Source organism: Budorcas taxicolor, chromosome 21 (genome assembly GCF_023091745.1).
Source record: "Budorcas taxicolor isolate Tak-1 chromosome 21, Takin1.1, whole genome shotgun sequence".
NCBI classification, from domain to species: Eukaryota; Metazoa; Chordata; class Mammalia; order Artiodactyla; family Bovidae; genus Budorcas; species Budorcas taxicolor.
This window is the reverse complement of record NC_068930.1, coordinates 35,832,761-35,854,380: the sequence shown is the minus strand read 5'-3', so window position 1 is coordinate 35,854,380 and position 21,620 is coordinate 35,832,761. Positions and strand designations below refer to the sequence as shown.

At 35.5% G+C, this 21,620-nt stretch overlaps 1 protein-coding gene across 1 annotated transcript in view; it reads left to right on the top strand.

The window, feature by feature from the left end:
* The window catches only part of SCAPER (S-phase cyclin A associated protein in the ER), a 353,763-nt gene that overhangs the window by 31,751 nt on the left and 300,392 nt on the right, over nt 1–21,620 (top strand). Inside the window, exons 4-6 of the mRNA XM_052659727.1 lie at nt 3,847–3,947; nt 7,275–7,391; nt 11,205–11,365. Of these exons, the coding sequence (XP_052515687.1) occupies nt 3,847–3,947; nt 7,275–7,391; nt 11,205–11,365 (379 nt within the window). The remainder of the gene's footprint in view (nt 1–3,846; nt 3,948–7,274; nt 7,392–11,204; nt 11,366–21,620) is intronic.

The window sequence follows — 21,620 nt, the reverse complement described above, 5'->3', positions numbered from 1 at the left end:
CACCCAAGAGAATTAGAAACATGTGTTCACAGAAAACCTTATACATGAATGTTCACAGCAGCAGCATTCATAATAGGCAAAAAGTGAGAACAGCCTAAATATCCATCAACTGAAAGTGAATAAAAGTTGTGTTTACACAGTTATTAATTATAGAAAGGAGTGGAGTACAGATGCATGCTACCAGGTAGATGAGCCTTGAAAACATTCAGTTCAGTTCAGTTCAGTTGCTCAGTCGTGTCGACTCTTCGCGACCCCATGAACCACAGCACCTCCCTGTGATGGACAGGCCTCCCTGTCCATCACCAACTCCCAGAGCCTCAAACTCATCTTCATTGAGTTGGTGATGCTATCCAACCATCTCATCCTCTGTCATCGCCTTCTCCTCCTGCCTTCAACCTTTCCCAGCATCAGGGTCATTTCAAATGAGTCGGCTCTTTGCATCAGGTGGCCAGAGTATTGGAGTTTTAGCTTCAGCATCAGTCCTTCCAATGAACAGTCAGGACTGATCTCCTTTAGGATGAACTGGTTGGATCTCCTTGCAGTCCAAGGGACTCTCAAGAGTCTTCTCCAACACAACAGTTCAAAAGAATAAATTCTTCAGCGTTCAACCTTCTTTTTTAGTCCAACTCTCACATCGATACATGACTACTGGAAAAACCTTAACCTTAACGAGATGGACTTTGTGGGTAAAGTAATGTCTTTCCTTTTTAATATGCTGTCTAGGTTGGTCATAACTTTCCTTCCAAGGAGTAAGCATCTTTAAATTTCATGGCTGCAATCACCATCTGCAGTGATTTTGGAGCCCAAAAAATTAAAGTTAGCCACTGTTTCCCTATCGATTTGCCATGAAGTGGTAGGACTGGATGCCATGATCTTAGTTTTTTGAATGTTGTGCTTTAAGCCAACTTTTTCACTCTCTTCTTTCACTTTCATCAAGAGGCTTTTTAGTTCCTCTTCACTTTCTCCCATAAGGGTGGTGTCACCTGCATATCTGAGGTTATTGTTATTTCTCCTGGCAATCTTCCAGCTTGTGCTTCAAGCAGCCCAGCATTTCTCATGAAAACATGCTAACTAAAAGAAGCTACCTCAAAAGACCACATATTATATGATTCTGTTTATATGAAATGTCCAGAAGAGGCCAGTCCATAGATATAGAAGGTTATCAGTGGTTTCCAAAGGCTGGGGAAAAGGGAAAATGGGGAGTGACTGCTAAAGGTTTCTTTTGGGGGATGATGAAAATGTTCTGGAATCAGTTGCATAATTCTGTGTATATATGGTGCACAGCTCTGAATTGCATAATTTAAGATGGTGAATTTTATAGTCTGTGAATTATATCTCAGTAAAAATTGAGGGGAAAAAAAAAGCCTATATTATGCAAATTCTTCTAGAACATAGGGAAATAGGGAATTCTTTTCAGCATAACCTTGATAATCAAAAGTCTTATGAGAAAGGAAAATATAGGCCACACTGAAGTACAGATGCATAAGTCCTAAACCAGATAACGACGTATTGAATCTAGTGATTTGAAAATTGGACAGTACATCACAATCAAGTTAGTTCTTTGCAGTCCTGCAATGTTTCTTTAACATTTGAATGTGAAATTAATGTTATTTACCAGATTAGATGAGTGAAGATGAAAAATCATATGATCATGTCAGTGATTTTGGAAAAATACTTTGTGAAATTCAGCACCCATTCATGATAAAACTAGTAAACTGAGAATAACAGGGAATATTGTTAGTGATATAAGGAATCTTCCAAAAATTTTAGAGTAAACATCAAGCTTAATGGTGAGATGTTGAGAGCTTTCCTTCTGAAATTGTGAATGAGACAAGATAAGCCATTGTCTTTATTTCTTTTCAGCCTTGGGCTAGCACAGGAATAAGAGAATAAGACATAAAAGATATGAGACTTATGGAGAAAAATAAGTGTGTCATTATTTACAGATCACATATATATGTATATGTATACACACACACATAAACACACTTAGGAGATCCAGGAAAATCAACATTAACTGAAAAAAAATTTAAAGCAACTACCATTTATTCTTAGGGTTGAGTCTAACAAAAGATATGTAAGACCTCTACACAGAAAAATATAATACATTATTGAGACACACTGAGTAAGGTAAATATATAGAACAATAGGTCTGTAAAGACTAGAAAAACAATGTTATAAGAATATCAGTTTTCTTTCAGTTCATCTATAGAATCAATGCAAATGCAATTAAAATTCTATTTTTTTTACCCTTGGGAACTTGACAAGCTGATTCTAAAATTTGTTTGGAAATGCAAAAAGGGCGGAATTAGCCTAGACAACTTTGAGGTCAAAGATAAAGTTGGAGAATTTACTAAGTTTTGAGATTTATTTTAGAGCTGTAGCAATGCATTATAATTTACTACTGGTATAAGAATAGACCAATGTAATAGAAGAGATCCCATAGAAACAGACTCATGCTTTAAAAGATAATTTTGGAGAAATCTTCCTGACCTTGTGATAGGAAAAGAACACTTAAAAATGACACAAATAATATCAGTCTTTAGATAAAACAGTCATAAATTAGACCACCTTAAAATTTGGAATTTCTGTTCATCAAAACATTCCATTCTATTAGGAGAGTGAAAAGGTGAGCTTATATGTGCTGCACATATAATCGACAATAGGCACATATCCAAAAGAAGTTCTTCTGCACATCAAAAAGAGAAAGACACTAGAAAAACAGGATGAGTCTTGAAAAAACACTTTACAAAAAGAGGTTGGCTGATAAGCATATGAAAAAGTGCTGAGAATCATTAATAATCAGAGAAACACATACTAAAACCAAAACGAAACCATTACAGCCCCATCAGCCAGAATGGCTCAGGTTAAAAACACAAAAAGAAGACCCACAATGGAAATTCCAGGTATAGATGAGGGTGTGCAGCAAGTAGTGTTCACATACACTGCTGCTGGGTGTGGCAACCACTTTGGAAAACAGTTTGTTACTGTGTATGCAAGTGGAACATAGGCTTACTCTGTGACTCAGCAATTATACTCTTACACTCAATAGAAATAATACATATGTGCAGTGAACATGTACATGAGTAATAGCATATAACTTGTAATATCCCAAATTTGGAAATTACTTCAGTGTGCATCAACATTAGATTGTGTAAATATTAGGTAAATAAATATTAAAATAAATACCAACCAATAAATTTTTATAAACTGTAAATTGGGTAAGTAAATGTTAATAGAATACTGTTCAGTAGTGACCTTGGAATATGACAGTAAGTGAATGGCAGGTACATTCTGCAATATGGATGAATCCAATAAACAAATGTATGACAGAAACCACAAAATAATACATAGTCTATGAGTTCATGTTATGAATTTCAAAATCAGGCAAAATTATTAGAAGTCAAAGCAGTGGTTACTTTGGAACAGTGATTTGGAGGGGGGCATCAGGGAACTTTTATTAGAGACTGATAGTGTTAAATTTTTTGTCTTGGATGGTGGTTGCATGAGTCCTTACTTTGAAATAATTTATCAGTACATTTATGTTTCATGTACTTTTCTGTTTATTAATATAGCAATAAAAAGATTAAAAGAATATTCAGTTAAGAAAGTCTTGAGAAGAAATATCAATACCATCTCTTGGTCTTTAGATTGTGAGCTTCACTATTTCTTACCAAACAGAATGAAAATAACCCCCCACTCCCCAGATATCGGTAGGTTTTGCTGCTTCATCAATGAGGAGTATTAGTGTAAAAATTATTAATTCCTAAGTCCTTTAAAATTTTTTTTCTTGAAGCTCTTTAGTTTCAGAATGGAATCTAATATTTGTTGTTTGTATTGAATTAGGAGGTGCTGATGATGCTGGATAACTATGTAAGAGATTTCAAAGCATTAATTGACTGGATTCAACTTCAGGAAAAGCTAGAGAAGACAGATGCTCAAAGCAGGTAATGAATTCTGGTCTTTATATTTATAGCAGCTGGCAGATTCTAAAGCATTTATTAAAATTGACAATGAACTTGACCTCAGCTTAACTGGAAACTTGCCTAAATCTAAAAGTTGGGAGCTGCATTTCTCAAGTTCAGTAACAAGTATTTTATTGGGTACCTACTAGTGCAAGGCACTTGTTATCTTGCACAGAAATGTAACTGCTGAGTAAGATACACTTACTACTTTCATGAATTTGTAGGGTGGGATAAAATAGAACTGATTACTATGAAAAAATTGTCAATATTAAAGGTGTTCAGAGGACAGTCATATCTCCTTTGGGGAATAGATCAGGAAAGATTTTGAGGAGGTTGTAGAAGTGTTTAAAAAATGTGATGGATTTTAATAAAGTTGGCCTTTCAAATGAAGGGGTTAAGGACAGCTATAGCAGTTCAGAGTGCATACGAAGTGACAGTAAAGTAGGGAAAAGTATAGTATTTCTTCTTAAGGTAGTAGGCAGTGAGGAAAATAGATGAGATTAGGGGAATAATGAAAGATCAGAGCTGTTTTAGAAACCTTCATTTGGAATCAGCACGCTGGGGAGCTGCACACAGCACACCTTCATCTGGAATCGGTCCCTGTGCCAGGCTCTGGGACTATTGTGATGAAGAAAAACAGACACAGTCCTGCCCTCATGAAGTGCACAGTGCATTGACAGGAAACACTGAGGTTAAATACTTACCCGTGTACAGAGAGTCATCCCAAAGAAACATACTATACTTTGCGAGTATAATAAAAGGTACCATCAACCAGTTTGTTAAGCCCAGGAGGATTTCCCGCAAGGAGCTTATATTTCAGTGAGGCAGAAATACCAAGAAGCAGTTAGCTTGACAAGGAGAAAAGAAAAATGTAATCCCAGGTAGAGGTGACAGTATAGGATATCCTGGAGGTGCAGGAGAGCACAGAATAGTCCAGGAGTTCAGAGTTTAGCAGGGCTGGAGTGAATAGAACAGGGAAAGAGTAGCATGAGATGAACCTAGAGAGGTAGGCTGAGACCAGATTATGTAGGACTTTGTAGACGTGATAAAAACTTTAGTGCTTATTTTGGGCCATAAAGGTTTTTAAGTAAGGAAATTACATATCAGACTTTTTTTTTTTTTTTTAAGATCTTTCTGACTGTAGTGTGGGAAGGTTGCGATTCAGCAATATAGTTTATAGATTAGATGCTGGCTACTCAGGCTCGAGGAAAGGCAGTAGGGAGAGCCAAGACATATTCCAGAGACGGATAATCCAACTGTATTTAGTATTTTGGTTATGTGCACAGGCAAAAGAACAATTTGCTATTTAGTTTAGACTTATAAGTGAAGCCTGAACTTTTGTAAAGTGGGTCAGTTCACATGAAGCTACAGTGATGCACTTTTACCTGGAGAAAACAGGCCTAGGCTGTTTTCCTTGGATTTAACCTTAGTTCAGTCTCAGTGAGTGGAGCTGTCCTGTTGAGAAGGCATCTTTTATCCCGTCCTAGTCTGTCAACCCCAGGGGGAAACCAAGAGAATGAAGGAATCCCAAGGGACAAATCCAGGAAGTCTTGGTTCCCAGGAAACCAAATTCAAGGAAACTGGTTGTCTTTGCAATAAGCAGTTTCACCTTTACCCCTGGATAATAGGTGATTAGATCGGGTGGGAGTGAGGGATACATTCTTTAGTGGGGTTGAACCAGATCATCATGCTGATTTGGAGTTAGTGACTGTATTGCCCTTGAAAAGATAAGCAGAGGAAATCAGATTCAGAGAAAACAGAAAAGATGTACAGAGAGGGCAGAAATTAGGGAAATCATCTGGTCTTTCAGAGTTTGAGAGTGTTGCTTTAAAGCCTGCCTCTTCCATACCTAATCCTCATGAGCCACCTTGAGGATGTCCTTATCCTTGTTAAGTTTATATCCTTTCTATAAATCTTTATTTTCTTTTTTATTTAGCTTAATGAAGTTTCTGTTCCTTGTATCCAAAAAAGGTCTGTAATATAACTGTCAATACATTATAGAAGTTAACTAGTTTTTTTTTCTTGCTTGCAAACTCCAGGCTAGCAGTGGCTATGTTGAAGATTGTATTGAGAAAGATTCTGAGGCGAACTCCAAGCTTAACAGCTATGCCTATCCAGGCATCATGGTTCAAAAATATACCTGAGGCAACACTTTAAAAAAATACATTTTATTTATTTGGCCGCAGTGGGTCTTAGTTGCAGCGTGCAGGATCTTTCATGGTGGCACGTAGACTCTCCAGTTGCAAGGTGTGGGCCCCAGAGCATATGGACTTCAGTAGTTGTGACACAGGAGCTCTAGGCATGTGAGATCTCAATTCCCTGATAAGGGATAGAACCCATGTCCTCTGCATTGTAAGTCAGATTCTTAACAACTGGACCATCAGAGAAATCCCTGAGGCAACTTTTTTTACCTTAAGAACTCCCAGCATTTCTTCTCTCTGCCTCTTGAGGGAGCTCACAGATATAAAAAGCAACCTTTAATTTCCTGTAGGTGGCATTATCCATCTTTCATTCATCATCTCATGCATCAAATTTTATTTGCCATATGATTTGGCAATAAATTATCAAAAGCTTTAGATTTTATTTGGATAAACATCTATATGAATTTTCTTGTTTTCTAGTAATTAGTATCATTTTTTAATGAGAGGAAAAAAATCACAGTCACTAGATTGAATAAAGAGTAAGAGGCTAGGAGATTTGGAGAGTTATGGAGGTCTGATTGAGGGCATAGGGTAGAGAAGATACTGCTTGGGGAAATTTTTTTCAAGTAGAGATTATGCATCCTATCAACTGATTGGTGTGGGGCCAGTGAAGAAGGAGGAATAGTTAGCTTTTCTAGCAAAGAACAGTGAAATGTGTATGATGTTGCTCTTGTGGGTGAGGTAGAGGATGAATGTGTATTCTTCAGTTTAACCCTCAGCACTGTCTGTCTGTCTTGATCTCTGCCCTACACTCTTAACTCTCCAACAATACTGGATACAAGTAGCCAAAATTAGTACCATTGCCTTTTTAATGTGTTTTTAGCTGGGTGTATGGAAGCTTTTAAAATATAAGTAGTTTATGTCGTGTCTTTGTAACCCCATAACCTGCTATAGTGGATGGAAAATCCTGGACCATGCATCATCTGGAATTATTTACTGGTAATATGGTAAATAACTTTCTGATTGACAGTGTACCAAGGAAAAGTTGTGATCTGCTTATGTTTTCATGCACTTAACAACAAAGAGAAAAGATGAGATTACCCTACCACCACCACCACTGCCACTGCCTCTTTTCTCTTTTAATCTTCTGTGTGTCTTGAATTGGCAGACCAACTTCGTTGGCATGGGAAGTAAAGAAGATGTCCCCAGGACGTCATGTGATTCCAAGTCCGTCAACAGATAGAATAAATGTAACATCCAATGCTCGAAGAAGCTTAAATTTTGGGTGAGATGAACTCAAAAAAGGCTACTAAGGCTTACATTATAGTAAATAAATTTTTTGTGGACAATATACTTGTATTATAAAACTTGCATTTCACTATAAATATATCCTTGTATATGTTTTTGTTTATGTTTGAATAAAAAGTTAAAATCCAGGAGAGTAAAGTTTTAACTTTTAGGAAGTATTTTATGTTCAAACAGGATCCCAAAGTTAAAACTCAGAAACGTATTTCATGCTAAATGATTAGTAGCATGAATTGTCAGTTTCACAACAGATGACCTAAATATATCATAAACTGTATTATATGCCATATGGACAGTAATATATCTTTATACATTATAATCTTATCAACAGTTTTATAATTACTATTTTATGAAGTTGTCTTTTATATCACATAAGAGAAGAAAAGAGTTATAAGAAGAAATAAGTTTGTGTTGTCTTTTGTATTTACCTACGTAGTTATTTACTTTTGATGGTTCTCTTTATCTCTTCATGTGGATTCAGGTTACTGTGTAGTGGCCTATCATTCAACTGGAGCTGTCTTTAATATATCTTACTAGGCAGGTCTGCTGGTAGAAGTTTTTCTCAGGTTTTGTTTATCTGAGAATATCTTAGTTTATCTTTCAGGTTTCTGAAGGATAGTTTTGCTGTACATAGAATTCTTGATTGAGAGTGTTTCTGTTTTAGCACTTTGACTATGTCCTCTCACTGCCTTCTGGCTTTCATGGCTTCTGATGAGATATAAGGTGTTACTCTTTCATAAGATACCTCAGTTCTCTCTTGGTGCTCTCAAGATTCTCTCTTTGTCTTTTGTTTTCAATAGTTTGATTATGATGTATTTAGGTGTGGAGTTTCTAGAACTTTTTTAGATTTGTAGGTAAATGTTTTTCATCAAATTTGGTAAGTTTTTGTCCATTATTTCTACCAATACCCTTTCTGTCCGTTTTTCTCTCTCCTCTCCTCTGGAAATCCCACTCATACTGGGATTGTGTTACTCATGATGGTGTTCCACAGTCTTCGAGATTCTGTTCAAATTTCTGCATTCATTTTTCTTTCTGTTTATTGGGTTAGATAGTCTCAATTTACCTCTTTTTAAATTTGCTAATTCTTTATTTTGCAAGCTTAATTCTGCTGTTGAGCCCCTCTGGTGAATTTTTCATTTTCATTATTGTACTTTTCAACTCCAGAACACCTATGTAATTCTTTTAAAGTATTTATTTGTTTATGTATTTGACTGCAACAGGTCTTCATTGCAGCATGTGGGATCTTCAGTCTTCATTGTGGCCTGTGGGATCTTTAGTTGTGGCGTTTGGAGTCTACTTCCTTGACCAGGGACCAAACCTGAGCCCTGTGAATTGGGAGCACAAAATCTTAGCCACTAGACCACTAGGAAAGGCTCTGTGATTATTTTTCATATTTGATTTAATTTTTATTGATACCCTGTATTTGGTGAAACATTTTTCTCATACTTTATTTTTAGATGTGGTTGTGTTTTGTTCTTAAATATTCTTTGAACATATTTATAATAGCTCATTTAAAGTCTTTGTCTAGTAAGTCCAACGTTCAAGCTTCCTTCAGGGCTTGTTTTGGTTGCTTTTCTTTTGTGTGTCCATGAGTAGGCTATACCTTCCTGTTTCTTTGCATGTCTTATGGCTTTTGTTAAAAATTGGATATTTTAAATAGTATAGTGTGATAGCTCTGGAGATCAGATTGCTACACTTTCCAGGATTTGTTGTCACTGTTTAGTGGTGGTGGTTTTGCTACTATTTGTTTGTTATAGTGACTTTCTTGAACTAGTCTTCTGAAGTCTGTGTTCTTTGTTATTGTAGTCACTGAAGTCTCTTCTTAGTTATCTTAGTTGTCAGCTAATGATTTGACAGAGATTTCCTTAAATGCCTTGAACCATTAAATCTCCTAGCTCTTTTCTAGTTTTATGTGTGATCACCATGTCTTCAGTGCTCTGGAGTTTACAATTCTAACTTTGCTCTCAATTCCTGCTTCCTCAGAGCCTCAAGGGCAGTCAGAGGTGAGAGATTAGGGCTGTTTCAGACCTTTCCTGAGTTTGCACACAACCCAGCACATGTGTGTGGTATTCTTGATTTCCCAGAATGTATTAGAACTTTTCAAAGCCCCCCATGGACTTCTCATTCTCCATCTTTGCCTTTGAAGTTAGCCCCTGTTTGCCCAAAATGCTGTTGATACCTCTGGCAGCTATAATGTTGTTCGTGGAAGTTATCACTGTTGTTTTCCTTAAATTTCCATAGCAAAATTCTCTTTTAAAAATAAATATCTGTTTGGACTCTAGTTCTTTAGAGTGAGTCTTAACGTTCGTAGTGTCAGGGTCAGTAAGTAGTTTGCTTGGTCAGTTATCTTTGTTCGGTTAAAACTTACCCTTTCTTCGTGGCTTCTCATTGCTCCTGTCTCCATGTTCATGGTCAGTTTCATCTCCTGTTACTGCTGGGCCTTGCATATGTGTATATTATTATTAGATTTTCAGTGTGTTAAAGTTTTTAATGTTTATTTTTTGCTCTTACATTATGACCTTCTTTAAGGCAAGATGTTTGTCATATTTTCTGTATCCCAAGCACCTAGCATTGTACTCAGCCCTTAGTAAGAGCTCATTAAGTGTTATTCAGTAGAATCAATTTTTTGCCTTAAATGAGATTATTAGATAGTATTGCCCTAGGTGAAGGTTGATAGACTTTGGAGGCTTATAATAATTGAACTTTAATGGAGTTGGGGAAAGATATATAAGCAAATAAAAGCAAATGTTTGTATATTCAAGCACCATTTTAAGAGAAATTCCCCTATAATGCATTCCATTGGTCTGTAGTGCAGAGAGTCTTGTATGGTGCATGGCTTATTTTAACACTGAAAGTCTTTAATGCTGCATGATAACGTTCTCCTATTGATCTTCATGTGTTGTATCATTGAATTAACTGACACCCTTTATTACCATCATAAAATGATAATAAAGCATGCTGAAAAACTGTGGCTTATAGGCTGACTTTAGTATATATACTCACTTCTCTTCTTACTGGTTGAGTTAAATGCTTTAGACTCTGCAGTTAGTTACCAAACTTGTTTATTTAAGTTGTCTGTATTTTAACTCATAACTTAAATGTTAAGTAAACCACTAAAATGTGAGTGTAAAATGAGTTGTCATTTCTGTGAAAACTAGGATGAGTTTTTGGGAAGCTTTGATAAAGTGAACTGGTAAAGTTTTGCCGTCAAATGAGGAGTGGAAGGGACCACTATAAAAGCCTGGAGAGGTTATTAAAGTTGAGAAGAATTGCGTTCTCATTTAATACGTGTCGCTAAATTATCACTCCATTCAAAAAAACCCAAAATTGGGCATTGTCAATGAGGCATCCTACTTGAGGTTCATGTAAGAAATAATACACATGAAAAGCCCTGTTTGAATAGTGCCTGTGTTGATATATGGTCAAATTGATGGACATTTATATTATTAATAGAGAAGAGTTTTAAATGAAAATAAAAAGTTAAGGGTTTATGTGCAGGTATATGTGCATATTTTTTATGATTCTCCATTTCACTGAGATTTTCTTTTAAACTGAACTAGTGACAGCTTTTGTATTATGTTTGTTCCCGTACTATATGTTTTGCTGAACTAATGAAGTATTAGTCCAGGATATTTATGACTATATTTGCCTTAAGTTGCTATGATAGTATGTTATCCTGTATGTGTGGATATACATTCACACATATAATTCATTTAAAATTTAAATATATTAAGTATATATTAAAAATTTTAACATATATTTGATTTATTAAATTCAGTACTTTTCTCCATAGGGGTTCATCTGGCACAGTGGCTGCCCCACGTCTGGCTCCCACAGGGGTCAGTTGGGCTGACAAGGTAAAGGCTCATCATACAGGCTCCACTGCTTCTTCGGAGGTAGCACCTGCCCCGTCTTGCCCACCAGTGGCAGTGCAGAAGCCTTCCCGCAGAAATGGCAAGTGGTTTTAAATCAACCTTTTTATGCAGTAGACAAGTGGATTTATGTGGATCTATTTATTTTATTTGAAATTGGTCATAGTAGCATTATATATTTATCTGGGTGCATCATTTCTGTGATGTTAATTTGCCTTAGTTAAAATCATAAAATAATCTTAAAAACTATATGAAAACTTAGCAAGATTGTTCTAGTCTCAAGTTTGAGAATGATGTCTTTTGTCAATTCATTTATTAAGATCCTTTATAACTCTTTTGACTTAAAGTAGAAAAGAAATACATAGTTCATCCTCTACTTTAAAATATCATGCCAGTACTTCATTAATATTTAAATACTATTTAAATGCATTCATTAATAATTTAAATACTGAAATAATATCCTGTTTATCTTTACTCATGTATCTGTTTTCCATACCATCAGAATAACTAAAGATCAAAAATAAATAGAAGGGCCATTATTCTAAAGACCCATCTTTATGTGTTCCATAGGGATTTTCTATATGAATTCAGGGTGGATTTTTAAAAATGTTCAGCTGTATTAGGTCTTCATTGCTGTGTGTGGGCTTTCTCTAGTCGTGGCCAGTTGGGGGGCTACTCTTCATTGTGATGTGCAAGCTTCTCATTGAGGTGACTTCTCTCGTTGCAGAGCACAGGCACTGGGGTGCACGGGCTTCAGTAGTTGTGACCCATGTGCTCAGTACTTGTGGCCCGTGGGCTTAGTTGCTTCACAGCATGTGGAATCTTTCTGGACCAGGGATTGAACCAGTGGCCCCTGCATTGCAAGGTGGATTCTTAACCACTGGACCAGCAGGGAAGCCCCAGGGTAGATTTTTTTTAATACATTTTTAGAGACTTGGATTTTAGAGTTATAGTAAGAAATAATGAATTTGTATTGTGACTTAGAGACAACTTGAGAATACTGCTTTCTTTGCTCTGTGATGAAAGATCTGTTTGGAGCTTTTTGCTTCATAAATGTTTTATTGGATATAACAAAGGTAATGCAACATCTTCATTACTGATATTGTGTTGTTTTTTTCCATTTTGGTCTCAGTAAGATGTATTGGCTTGTTTCAAATATATGCCTTACTTTTATAGACTATATTGCCTGTGCTTTCTCTGTTGAGAAAGTAGAAGATTGAAAGTAGGCATGAATTATTTCTTAGGAAAAGGTAGGAAAATGTATAAACATAAAGCTTAGTGTCTGTATCTTGAAAGAGTCTGAGAGAAATGCATTAAAAAATCAAAACCACAAGGAATTATATTGGGTTGGCCAAAATGTTCATTTGGGTTTTTCTGTAAGATGTTACAGATGTATTATAGTTTTGTTTAAAGCAGTATTTATGAGTGTGACCCATTTGGTTGAAGTGAAATGGTTGATCTTAATTATGACTAAACTGAAAAATAATATTGTTAATGTACCAGGGAATTTTGGTTTTGACCACTTTAGTTTTCCATTTCGGGGTTTTGATGCACTGTTGTGCACTGTGAGCAAGCTCCAGGAGTTGGTGATGGACAGGGAAGCCTGATCGTGCTGCAGTTCTTGGGGTTGCAAAGAGTTAGACCTGAGCAACTGAACTGTGCACTGAATTATGGTGTATAACTTAAGTTTAATTTATAACTGCAGTAGCTATAATACTTGAGTTTTTAATAATATGCTATAAAATTGATTTTTGTTAAAGATGACAAAGTGAGCACAAACAGTTACCTTACTCTTTCCCCAAACTCAACTGAAATGATATGGAAGGACTTAAAGAAAAAGAGACAGGAGAAGAGATGATATGAGCAAAATTTGAAAAGTTGGAAAGTAGAAAGACCAGTGGTGACATTTGAGTAAGCTAGCTGAATCCTCAGCTCTGAGAGTAGGCACAACTGTCAGTGTCAAGCGATCCAGTTTGCTCCACATAACTTCCCAAAGATCAGAAATTGGTGTGAGCAGGTATCTTTGGAAGTGAAAGTATAGATAGAGATTATAAGTTAAGAAGAAAATCTTGAATCTTCCTCAATTCTTCATTACTCTGAATAGTAGGATGAGAGTAGATGTATCTCACTCACCCTGCAAAATATTGGAGGTTCATTCTCTTGAGAAGGTACAAAAGATAGTATTTGACCTGAGGGATACCAGCTACATTGAAAGATGGGAGTATTATATTGAAAATAAAGACGTTAAGTGAAAGACTATTCATAATGTTAAGACGCCTCAATCTTTCTTCCTCTTCAAACCCTCTCCTCCTCCTGAACTGTGAGGTTTCCAGATCAAGAGAACCCACACCTGAGTAACTCATCCAGATCTGGTATAGATCACGAGATACCAGTCTTTGAGGCCAATTCTGTAATTGGATGAATGTCTGGTAGTCCTGGAAGACTTTGGCAGTTGAAAGCTGGCTGTGAATCGTGGCAGACGGTTGTGACAGTGGGTCTGGGCAGTTTCTCTCACCCACGTGCATGCATGCCACTCCCACCATCAAGCAGTAGAGTCTGTTTTTCTCCCCATAAGTCTTTGGTTGGTCCTGTGACTTGATATGATCAATAGAATGTATCTAGAGTGACGTTTAGTAAATTCCCAGCCTAGCTGGTAAAGAGTTCTTGCAGCGTCAGTTTTCTCCTTGTTAGAAGCCAGCTGCCCTATAAAGAAGCCCACGATAGGCTGGTGAATAATGAAAGACCATATGAAGAGAAAGTGGCCAGGAGAAGAACTATCTCAGTCAGTAACTAGTATCAAAACTTTAGGAATGTGGTGAGGCTATCATGAACTCTCTGATTTCAGTTGAATCATCCTAGCTGACACCATGTGGAGATGAGTAGAGTACCCTCCTATACCTCCCCCACAAAAACTGAACGCTCTTCAGATTCCTGACTCAAAGACTTTCATGGAAATAAGATGATTAGTATTTTAAGATGTTAAGTGTTAGTCTTCTTTTATAAAAATAGTTAATGAGACTATCCCCTATTTGAATAATGTGTTATAGAAAGATAAAGGAAGAAGTCATGAAATAATTAAAGAAACTTTTGTTTAACATGATGATAATAAGCTTTTAACCATAAAGGCCATCCATTAAATGTCCAATGTAATGGATGAAAGTAGAGTGACATAAAAATTTGTTGGGAAATTTATGAGTAATACAGATGATGAGAGGCTCTAAAATAGAAAAAAATCAGTTTATATACAACTGACCAAGAATCAGAATTGATTCTGAATCAATAAAAAAAAAATCAGCTTTTGCAGAATTATTAGAAGCTACAAGAAAATTGAACAATGTCTTCAAAATTCTGGAGGAAGATAATTTCAAAGCTAAAATCCCATGTCCAGCCAAATTATCCATTATATGTGAGAGTAGATTAAAGACATTTTCAAACATGCAAGGTCCTAACATTTTTTTTTAACTTCATTGACACTGTTGCTACTAGAGGGAAGCCAGTACAGAGAAGAGGCAAAGGTAATGATTCTGTGGTGGTGATCCCAGGATGTTTGCTGTGTGCATGTCTAGGGAGCAACCAATCCAGACTTTTTCATGGTCACAGTGCTCTGTAAGAGAGGAATCCAGAAAGATAAGTGAAATTCTTAAAGCAGCTAATGTGGTTGCACATGTTAGAATAGATTTAAAATTTTAAGAGAGTTAGTATTGAATTAATTCTAAGTCAGTAGAAAATACTGAGGTTAAATCATGGAGAGAAAAGAAATAGAATGCAGAGAAGAGCATAAGAGGCACACATGTAAGTGGAGTCTGTGAAGGGATGGAGTGAATGGGGCAAAAGCAACATTTGAGGAGGTAATAATCACTGAAGATTTTCCCAAACTGCAAAAGACATAAAGTCTTATATTCAAGAAACGCTGTAAACCTCCAAGTAGGAAAAATACAAAATAAATCTCATCTAGATGAAATATACTAAAAATACTAAAAAAAAAAACAACTAGAAAATCTTTGCAAATAATCAGAGTTTTAGAAAAAGACTTTACAAAGGAGCAACAGTAAACTCATAGCAGATAAAAGCCAGATGAAAGTGGAATGAGATCTTTAAGGTGCTGAAAGAAAATAACTGGCAAGATAGAATTCTACATCCAGCAAAAATAACCTTCAAAATGAAGGTGAAATAAAGGTGATTCTCGATAAATAAAAAATGAAAGAATTTGTAATTAGCAGACATACTAAAAGAAATGCTGCAGAGTTCTTCAGGGGGAACGTAAATAATCCCAGATAGAAACCCAGAAATACATGAAGGAATGAAGAACACTGGAAGGAGTAAACATGTAGATAACATTAAATGTGTATTGACTGTATGGAACAATGTCTTGTGGAGCTTGACATGTATGTAGAATGAAAATTTATGACAATAATTCAAAAGATAGGAGCAGAAAAATGGAGTTTACATTATCTAGTATTATCTAGCATTATCTAGGAAGTTACAAAATAATTTGTATTAGATACAAGTCAAGGATGTGTTATGAACTCAAGGAAAAAAAAGAAGAGTAAAAGAATGTTGAACTAATAATCCTTTTGATTAATCCAAAAGAAAACCAGAGAAGAGGAAAAAAGAAACACAAAACAGATAAGACAAATAAGCAAATTGTAGTGTATTAGAAGTAAATGCAGTTGTATCCGTCCCTACGTTAAATGTAAATGGTCTAAATACTAAATTTTAAAAACAAAAATTATAAAGCTGTATTAAAAATAAACCTGTATTCTACGTACAAGAGATATACCTTCAATATGAAGACATGGAAAAGTCAAAAGAAAAAGAGAAAGATGAAAGATACTCTATACATATCCTATTCAAATCAAAACTAGTATTTTTAGAATAACCAGACAAAATGGAGTAGACAGGAAGCATTTTAAAGAGAGATTTTTTTTTTTTCAGTACTAAAGGGTCATCTCATCAGAAAGATAAAGTAATTCTAAGTTGCTTTAGATATACACATGTATATACATATTTTTAAAACATATAAAGCAAAACCAGGCAGGACTGAAAGGAAAAATTGAAAAAAGTCTACATTTATACTGGGAGATTTTAACATAACTATCTCAACTGATAGTACATATAGTTAAAGATCAGTAAATTTAAAAATCCAAACAACTTGATTAGTTAGCTTTATGTAATTGATACGTCTGACAAATAATGCTTTCTCTTTTCCATTCCAATGCTTCAGTCTGGAAACTTTTTATTGATATGTATTTTAGTTATTGCACTAATCCTCTGTTGTGTATGTCTAATCCATATTTTCTTGAATATATTAATAACAGCTATTTAGAAATTTTGTGTCTGAGAAGTAAAATGTCTGAACTATCCATAGATTTATTACTTTGAAAAACATTTTTGGGGAATTTTCAGTTTTTTGTTGTTCGTTTATTATTCAGTTATTTTATTAGTATGCCACATATTTAATTGAATGTTTAACATTGTGTATTAAAGGTTACAAGGGCTTTTTCTAAAAATGTATTTATTTTATGGCGATAAGAGAACAAACAGAGCACCTTAATCCTGTCAGGGTTTGCCTTGAGGTTTTATTAAAGTTGATATGTTTTAGTTTTTTCTTGTTCCTTTTGGGGTCTTAACTGAAAACCTGGGGTGTTTGCCAACACCACTTCATTCCTGAATTCCAGCTTTTGTTTCCTCAGCACTGTACAGTTGCTACAATATCTGCTTAGCTCATTAGCACCCCAGCTGCTGCTTTCTTCTGGATTTCTTGGAGTCTTGCCTTGTATATGCAAAGCTTAGCAGTTGTCAGACTTCTTAAGGGAAGATTGAATGCAGATTTCTTTTGGCTTTCTCTTCTTCAGTTCCCTGCTCTCTATGATTATTTTTCCTTGAAGTCCCAGTTGCTTTAGATTCAATGAACTCAGTATCTGTCTGAGCTAGATAGGACTGGTGGTTTCTACAAGGAGTCACTTTGCCTGCACTGTGAATTCCAGTAGTCTTCAGGGAAAATTCTAGGGTGAATGTGGATCTCATATTGTTGCCTCTATTCTCAGGAATTGTAATTCCTCAAATCTTGCCTATATTGGTTGCTTTCCAGTGCCTTTAAACAATTCATTTATATATTTTGTCTAGCTCTTGTAGTTGTGTTTGACAGGAAGGTTAATTTTAATACAGACTACTTACTTTCTTACGGCTGTAACTGTAAATTGAAATACATATTCAAGCACACATGGAACATTTACCAAAATTGACATGCTGAGCCATTAAATGTTGCAACAGCTGTTAGATGATTGAACTCCTTCTGTCTGAACACAGTGGAATGAAGTTAGAAATTAATTATAAAAAGATAGCCGTGCAATTCTCAAGTTTTTATAGCTTTGGAATATATTTCTGAAAAGTCGACAAGTCAGGGAAGAAGTCATGATAAAATTAGAAAATGTCAGTTGAAAGAAAATGAACATTTAAAAATCTTTGGGTCTGGTTAAAGCTATGCTTTGAGGAAAATTTCTAGCCTCAATTATACCAACTACAAAGAAGGAAAACCTATAATCCACATTTTGTCCATCTCAAGAAATTAGAAAAGAACAAGTTAGACCCAAGGAACATGGAAATAAAAGGTTTATAGGTGAGAACACAGAGAAATTAACGAAGCCAAAATGTAATTATTCAGATAGACTAATAAAATTAACAGATTTCTAGTAATAGCAAGAAAGAAAGGAGACAAGGCCTAGTACCAGGAATTAAACAAGGGCATTGATAGAGATCCCACAAATATTAAAATTATGACCAATATTATACACTAAATTTAGAAACTTAGAAATTGATAACTTGAAAAATGTAACAAAAATTGCATAGCAAGAATTAGAAAAACTTGAAGGAACTTTTAAGTATAAAAGAGAATGTGGGTTAATAGTGACACATTTTTTCATAAAGAAAATTCCAGGTCACGATGGCTTCACTTGTGAAGTCTTCCAAAGATTTTAGGTAAAGATAGCTTCAATCTTAAAGAAACTCTTCCTCAGAATAAAAGAGAGATCATTTTATAACCTTAATATCAAAACCTAAAAGGATATTACAATAAAGCAACATTTTATCTTGAACACAAAATATTAGTGAATTAAATATAGTGCTAAATAAAAATGATAACAGCAGTTAGGTTAGGATTATCTCAGTGCTTTTTAAATTATTGGTTTTATTGACTTGAATTTGATACTACTTTATTAATGACATTTGTGAAAATTCTGGAGTGTAAAAACAGTGGTGTGAAATATAGTTTTGAGCTTTGGGCACATCTCTGAAATTATTTTAAGTATTTAGAAGTTCTCTGATAGTTTAAATAATGATTTACTGTTTTTAAGAAGTATCCTTATTTATGGGAATGATTTTTCAATATAGTTTTTATACTGAAGTTTTCATTAAAAATGTAATTTGTCCACAACTAATTTCGTAGTGTTTAATAGACCTATGTTATAGTTTCTATTTTGATATACTCTTGTTTTGAAATGCTTCATTTATTTCAGGTTTTTTAAAAAAATTGTGTGATAGTTTGTATTGGCCATCTTATTGGTAAATGGATTAGGTCCAAGTTTTAAGCAGTATTTTTTTCTATAAAGAAGCTTTCAAAAAGGGCTGTTTTTCTTTATAAAGTAATTAATCATAGTGTTCCTAAGGGTGAGCCAGTTAAATTATCTGGAATCAAAAATCTCTTGTTAAACTTAATTTCATAACTTAGTTGTTTTTTTCTTTTTGTATATTTGGTTTTTATGAGGTTGATTTTTTTTTTTAGTTTTTTAAAAATATAAATTTATTTATTTTAATTGGAGGTTAATTACTTTACAGTATTGTATTGGTTTTGCCATACATCAACATGAATCTGCCACAGGTGTACACGTGCTCCCCATCCTGAACCGCCCTCCCTCCTCCCTCCCCATACCATCCCTCTGGGTCGTCTCAGTGCACTAGCCCCAAGCATCCAGTATCATGTGTTGAACCTGGACTGGCGATTCGTTTCATATATGATATTATACATGTTTCAATGCCATTCTCCCAAATCATCCCACCCTTGCCCTCTCCCACATAGTCCAAAAGACTGTTCTATACATCTGTGTCTCTTTTGCTGTCTCGCATATAGGGTTATCGTTACCATCTTTCTAAATTCCATATATATGCGTTAGTATACTGTATTGGTGTTTTTCTTTCTGGCTTACTTCACTTTGTATAATAGGCTCCAGTTTCATCCACCTCATTAGAACTGATTCAAATATATTCTTTTTAATGGCTGAGTAATACTCCTTTGTGTATATGTACCACAGCTTTCTTATCCATTCATCTGCTGATGGACATCTAGGTTGCTTTCATGTCCTGGCTATTACAAACAGTGCTGCGATGAACATTGGGGTACACGTGTCTCTTTCAGTTCTGGTTTCCTCGGTGTGTATGCCCAGCAGTGGGACTGCTGGGTCATAAGGCAGTTCTATTTCCAGTTTTTTAAGGAATCTCCACACTGTTCTCCATAGTGGCTGTACTAGTTTGCATTCCCACCAACAGTGTAAGAGGGTTCCCTTGTCTCCACACCCTCTCCAGCATTTATTGCTTGCAGACTTTTGGATCGCAGCCATTCTGACTGGCGTGAAATGGCACCTCATCGTGGTTTTCATATGCATTTCTCTAATAATGAGTGATGTTGAGCATCTTTTCATGTGTTTGTTAGCCATCTGTATGTCTTCTTTGGAGAAATGTCTATTTAGTTCTTTGGCCCAGTTTTTGATTGGGTCATTTATTTTTCTGGAGTTGAGCTGCAGGAGTTGCTTGTATATTTTTGAGATTAGTTGTTTGTCAGTTGCTTCATTTGCTATTATTTTCTCCCATTCCGAAGGCTGTCTTTTCACCTTGCTTATAGTTTCCTTTGTTGTGCAGAAGCTTTTAAGTTTAATAGGTTCCATTTGTTTATTTTTGCTTTTATTTCCAGTATTCTGGGAGGTGGGTCATAGAGGATCCTGCTGTGAATTATGTCGGAGAGTGTTTTGCCTATGTTCTCCTCTAGGAGTTTTATAGTTTCTGGTCTTATGTTTAGATCTTTAATCCATTTTGAGTTTATTTTTGCGTATGGTGTTAGAAAGTGATCTAGTTTCATTCTTTTACAAGTGGTTGACCAGTTTTCCCAGCACCACTTGTTAAAGAGATTGTCTTTAATCCATTGTATATTCTTGCCTCCTTTGTCAAAGATAAGGTGTCCATAGGTGTGTGGATTTATCTCTGGGCTTTCTATTTTGTTCATTGATCTATATTTCTGTCTTTGTGCCTGTACCATACTGTCTTGATGACTGTGGCTTTGCAGTAGAGCCTGAAGTTAGGCAGATTGATTCCTCCAATTCCATTCTTCTTTCTCAAGATTGCTTTGGCTATTCGAGGTTTTTTGTATTTCCATAGACATTGTGAAATTATTTGTTCCAGCTCTGTGAAAAACACTGTTGGTAGCTTGATAGGGATTGCATTGAATCTGTAGATTGCTTTAGGTAGTATACTCATTTTCACTGTATTTATTCTTCCAGTTCATGAACATGGTATGTTTCTCCATCTATTAGTGTCCTCTTTGATTTCTTTCACCAGTGTTTTATAGTTCACTATATATAGGTATTTAGTTTCTTTAGGTAGATATATTCCTAAGTATTTTATTCTTTTTGTTGCAATGGTGAATGAAATTGTTTTCTTAATTTCTCTTTCTATTTTATTCATTATTAGTGTATAGGAATGCAAGGGATTTCTGTGTGTTGATTTTGCTGGTTATATTAATGATGTTGTTATATTTAAAAAAATTCTATCTTTTAAAGACATATACCGGGTTTCCCTGGTGGCTCAGTGGTAAAAGTTCTGCCTGCCAAAGTAGGAGACACAGGTTTTGATCCTTGATGGGGAAGATCCACATACTGCAGAGCAGCTAAGCCTCTGTGTCACGACTGTTGAGCCTGTGATCCAGAGCCCATGTGCCTCAACTATTGAAGCCACGTATGCCCTTCCCTTGTGCTCCACAAGGGAAGCCACTGCAATGAGAAGCCCGTGCACCACAACTAAAGAGTAGCTGCTCACCACAACTAGAGAAAAGCCCGCACAGCACAGAGCCAGCAAAGCCAGAAAGAAAAAAATCTGATGTTTTAAAAAAGTGTATTAAAGAAAAAAAAGGACACATACTGAATATTTCCAGGAGAAGTGATGTTTCTAGGATTTGTTTTAAAATATTACAGGGCTTCCCTGGTGGCTCTGTGGTAAAAAAAAAATCTGCCTTCCAAAGCAAGAGACACAGGTTTGATCCCTGATTTGGGATGGGCCCATATGCTGTGGAGCAA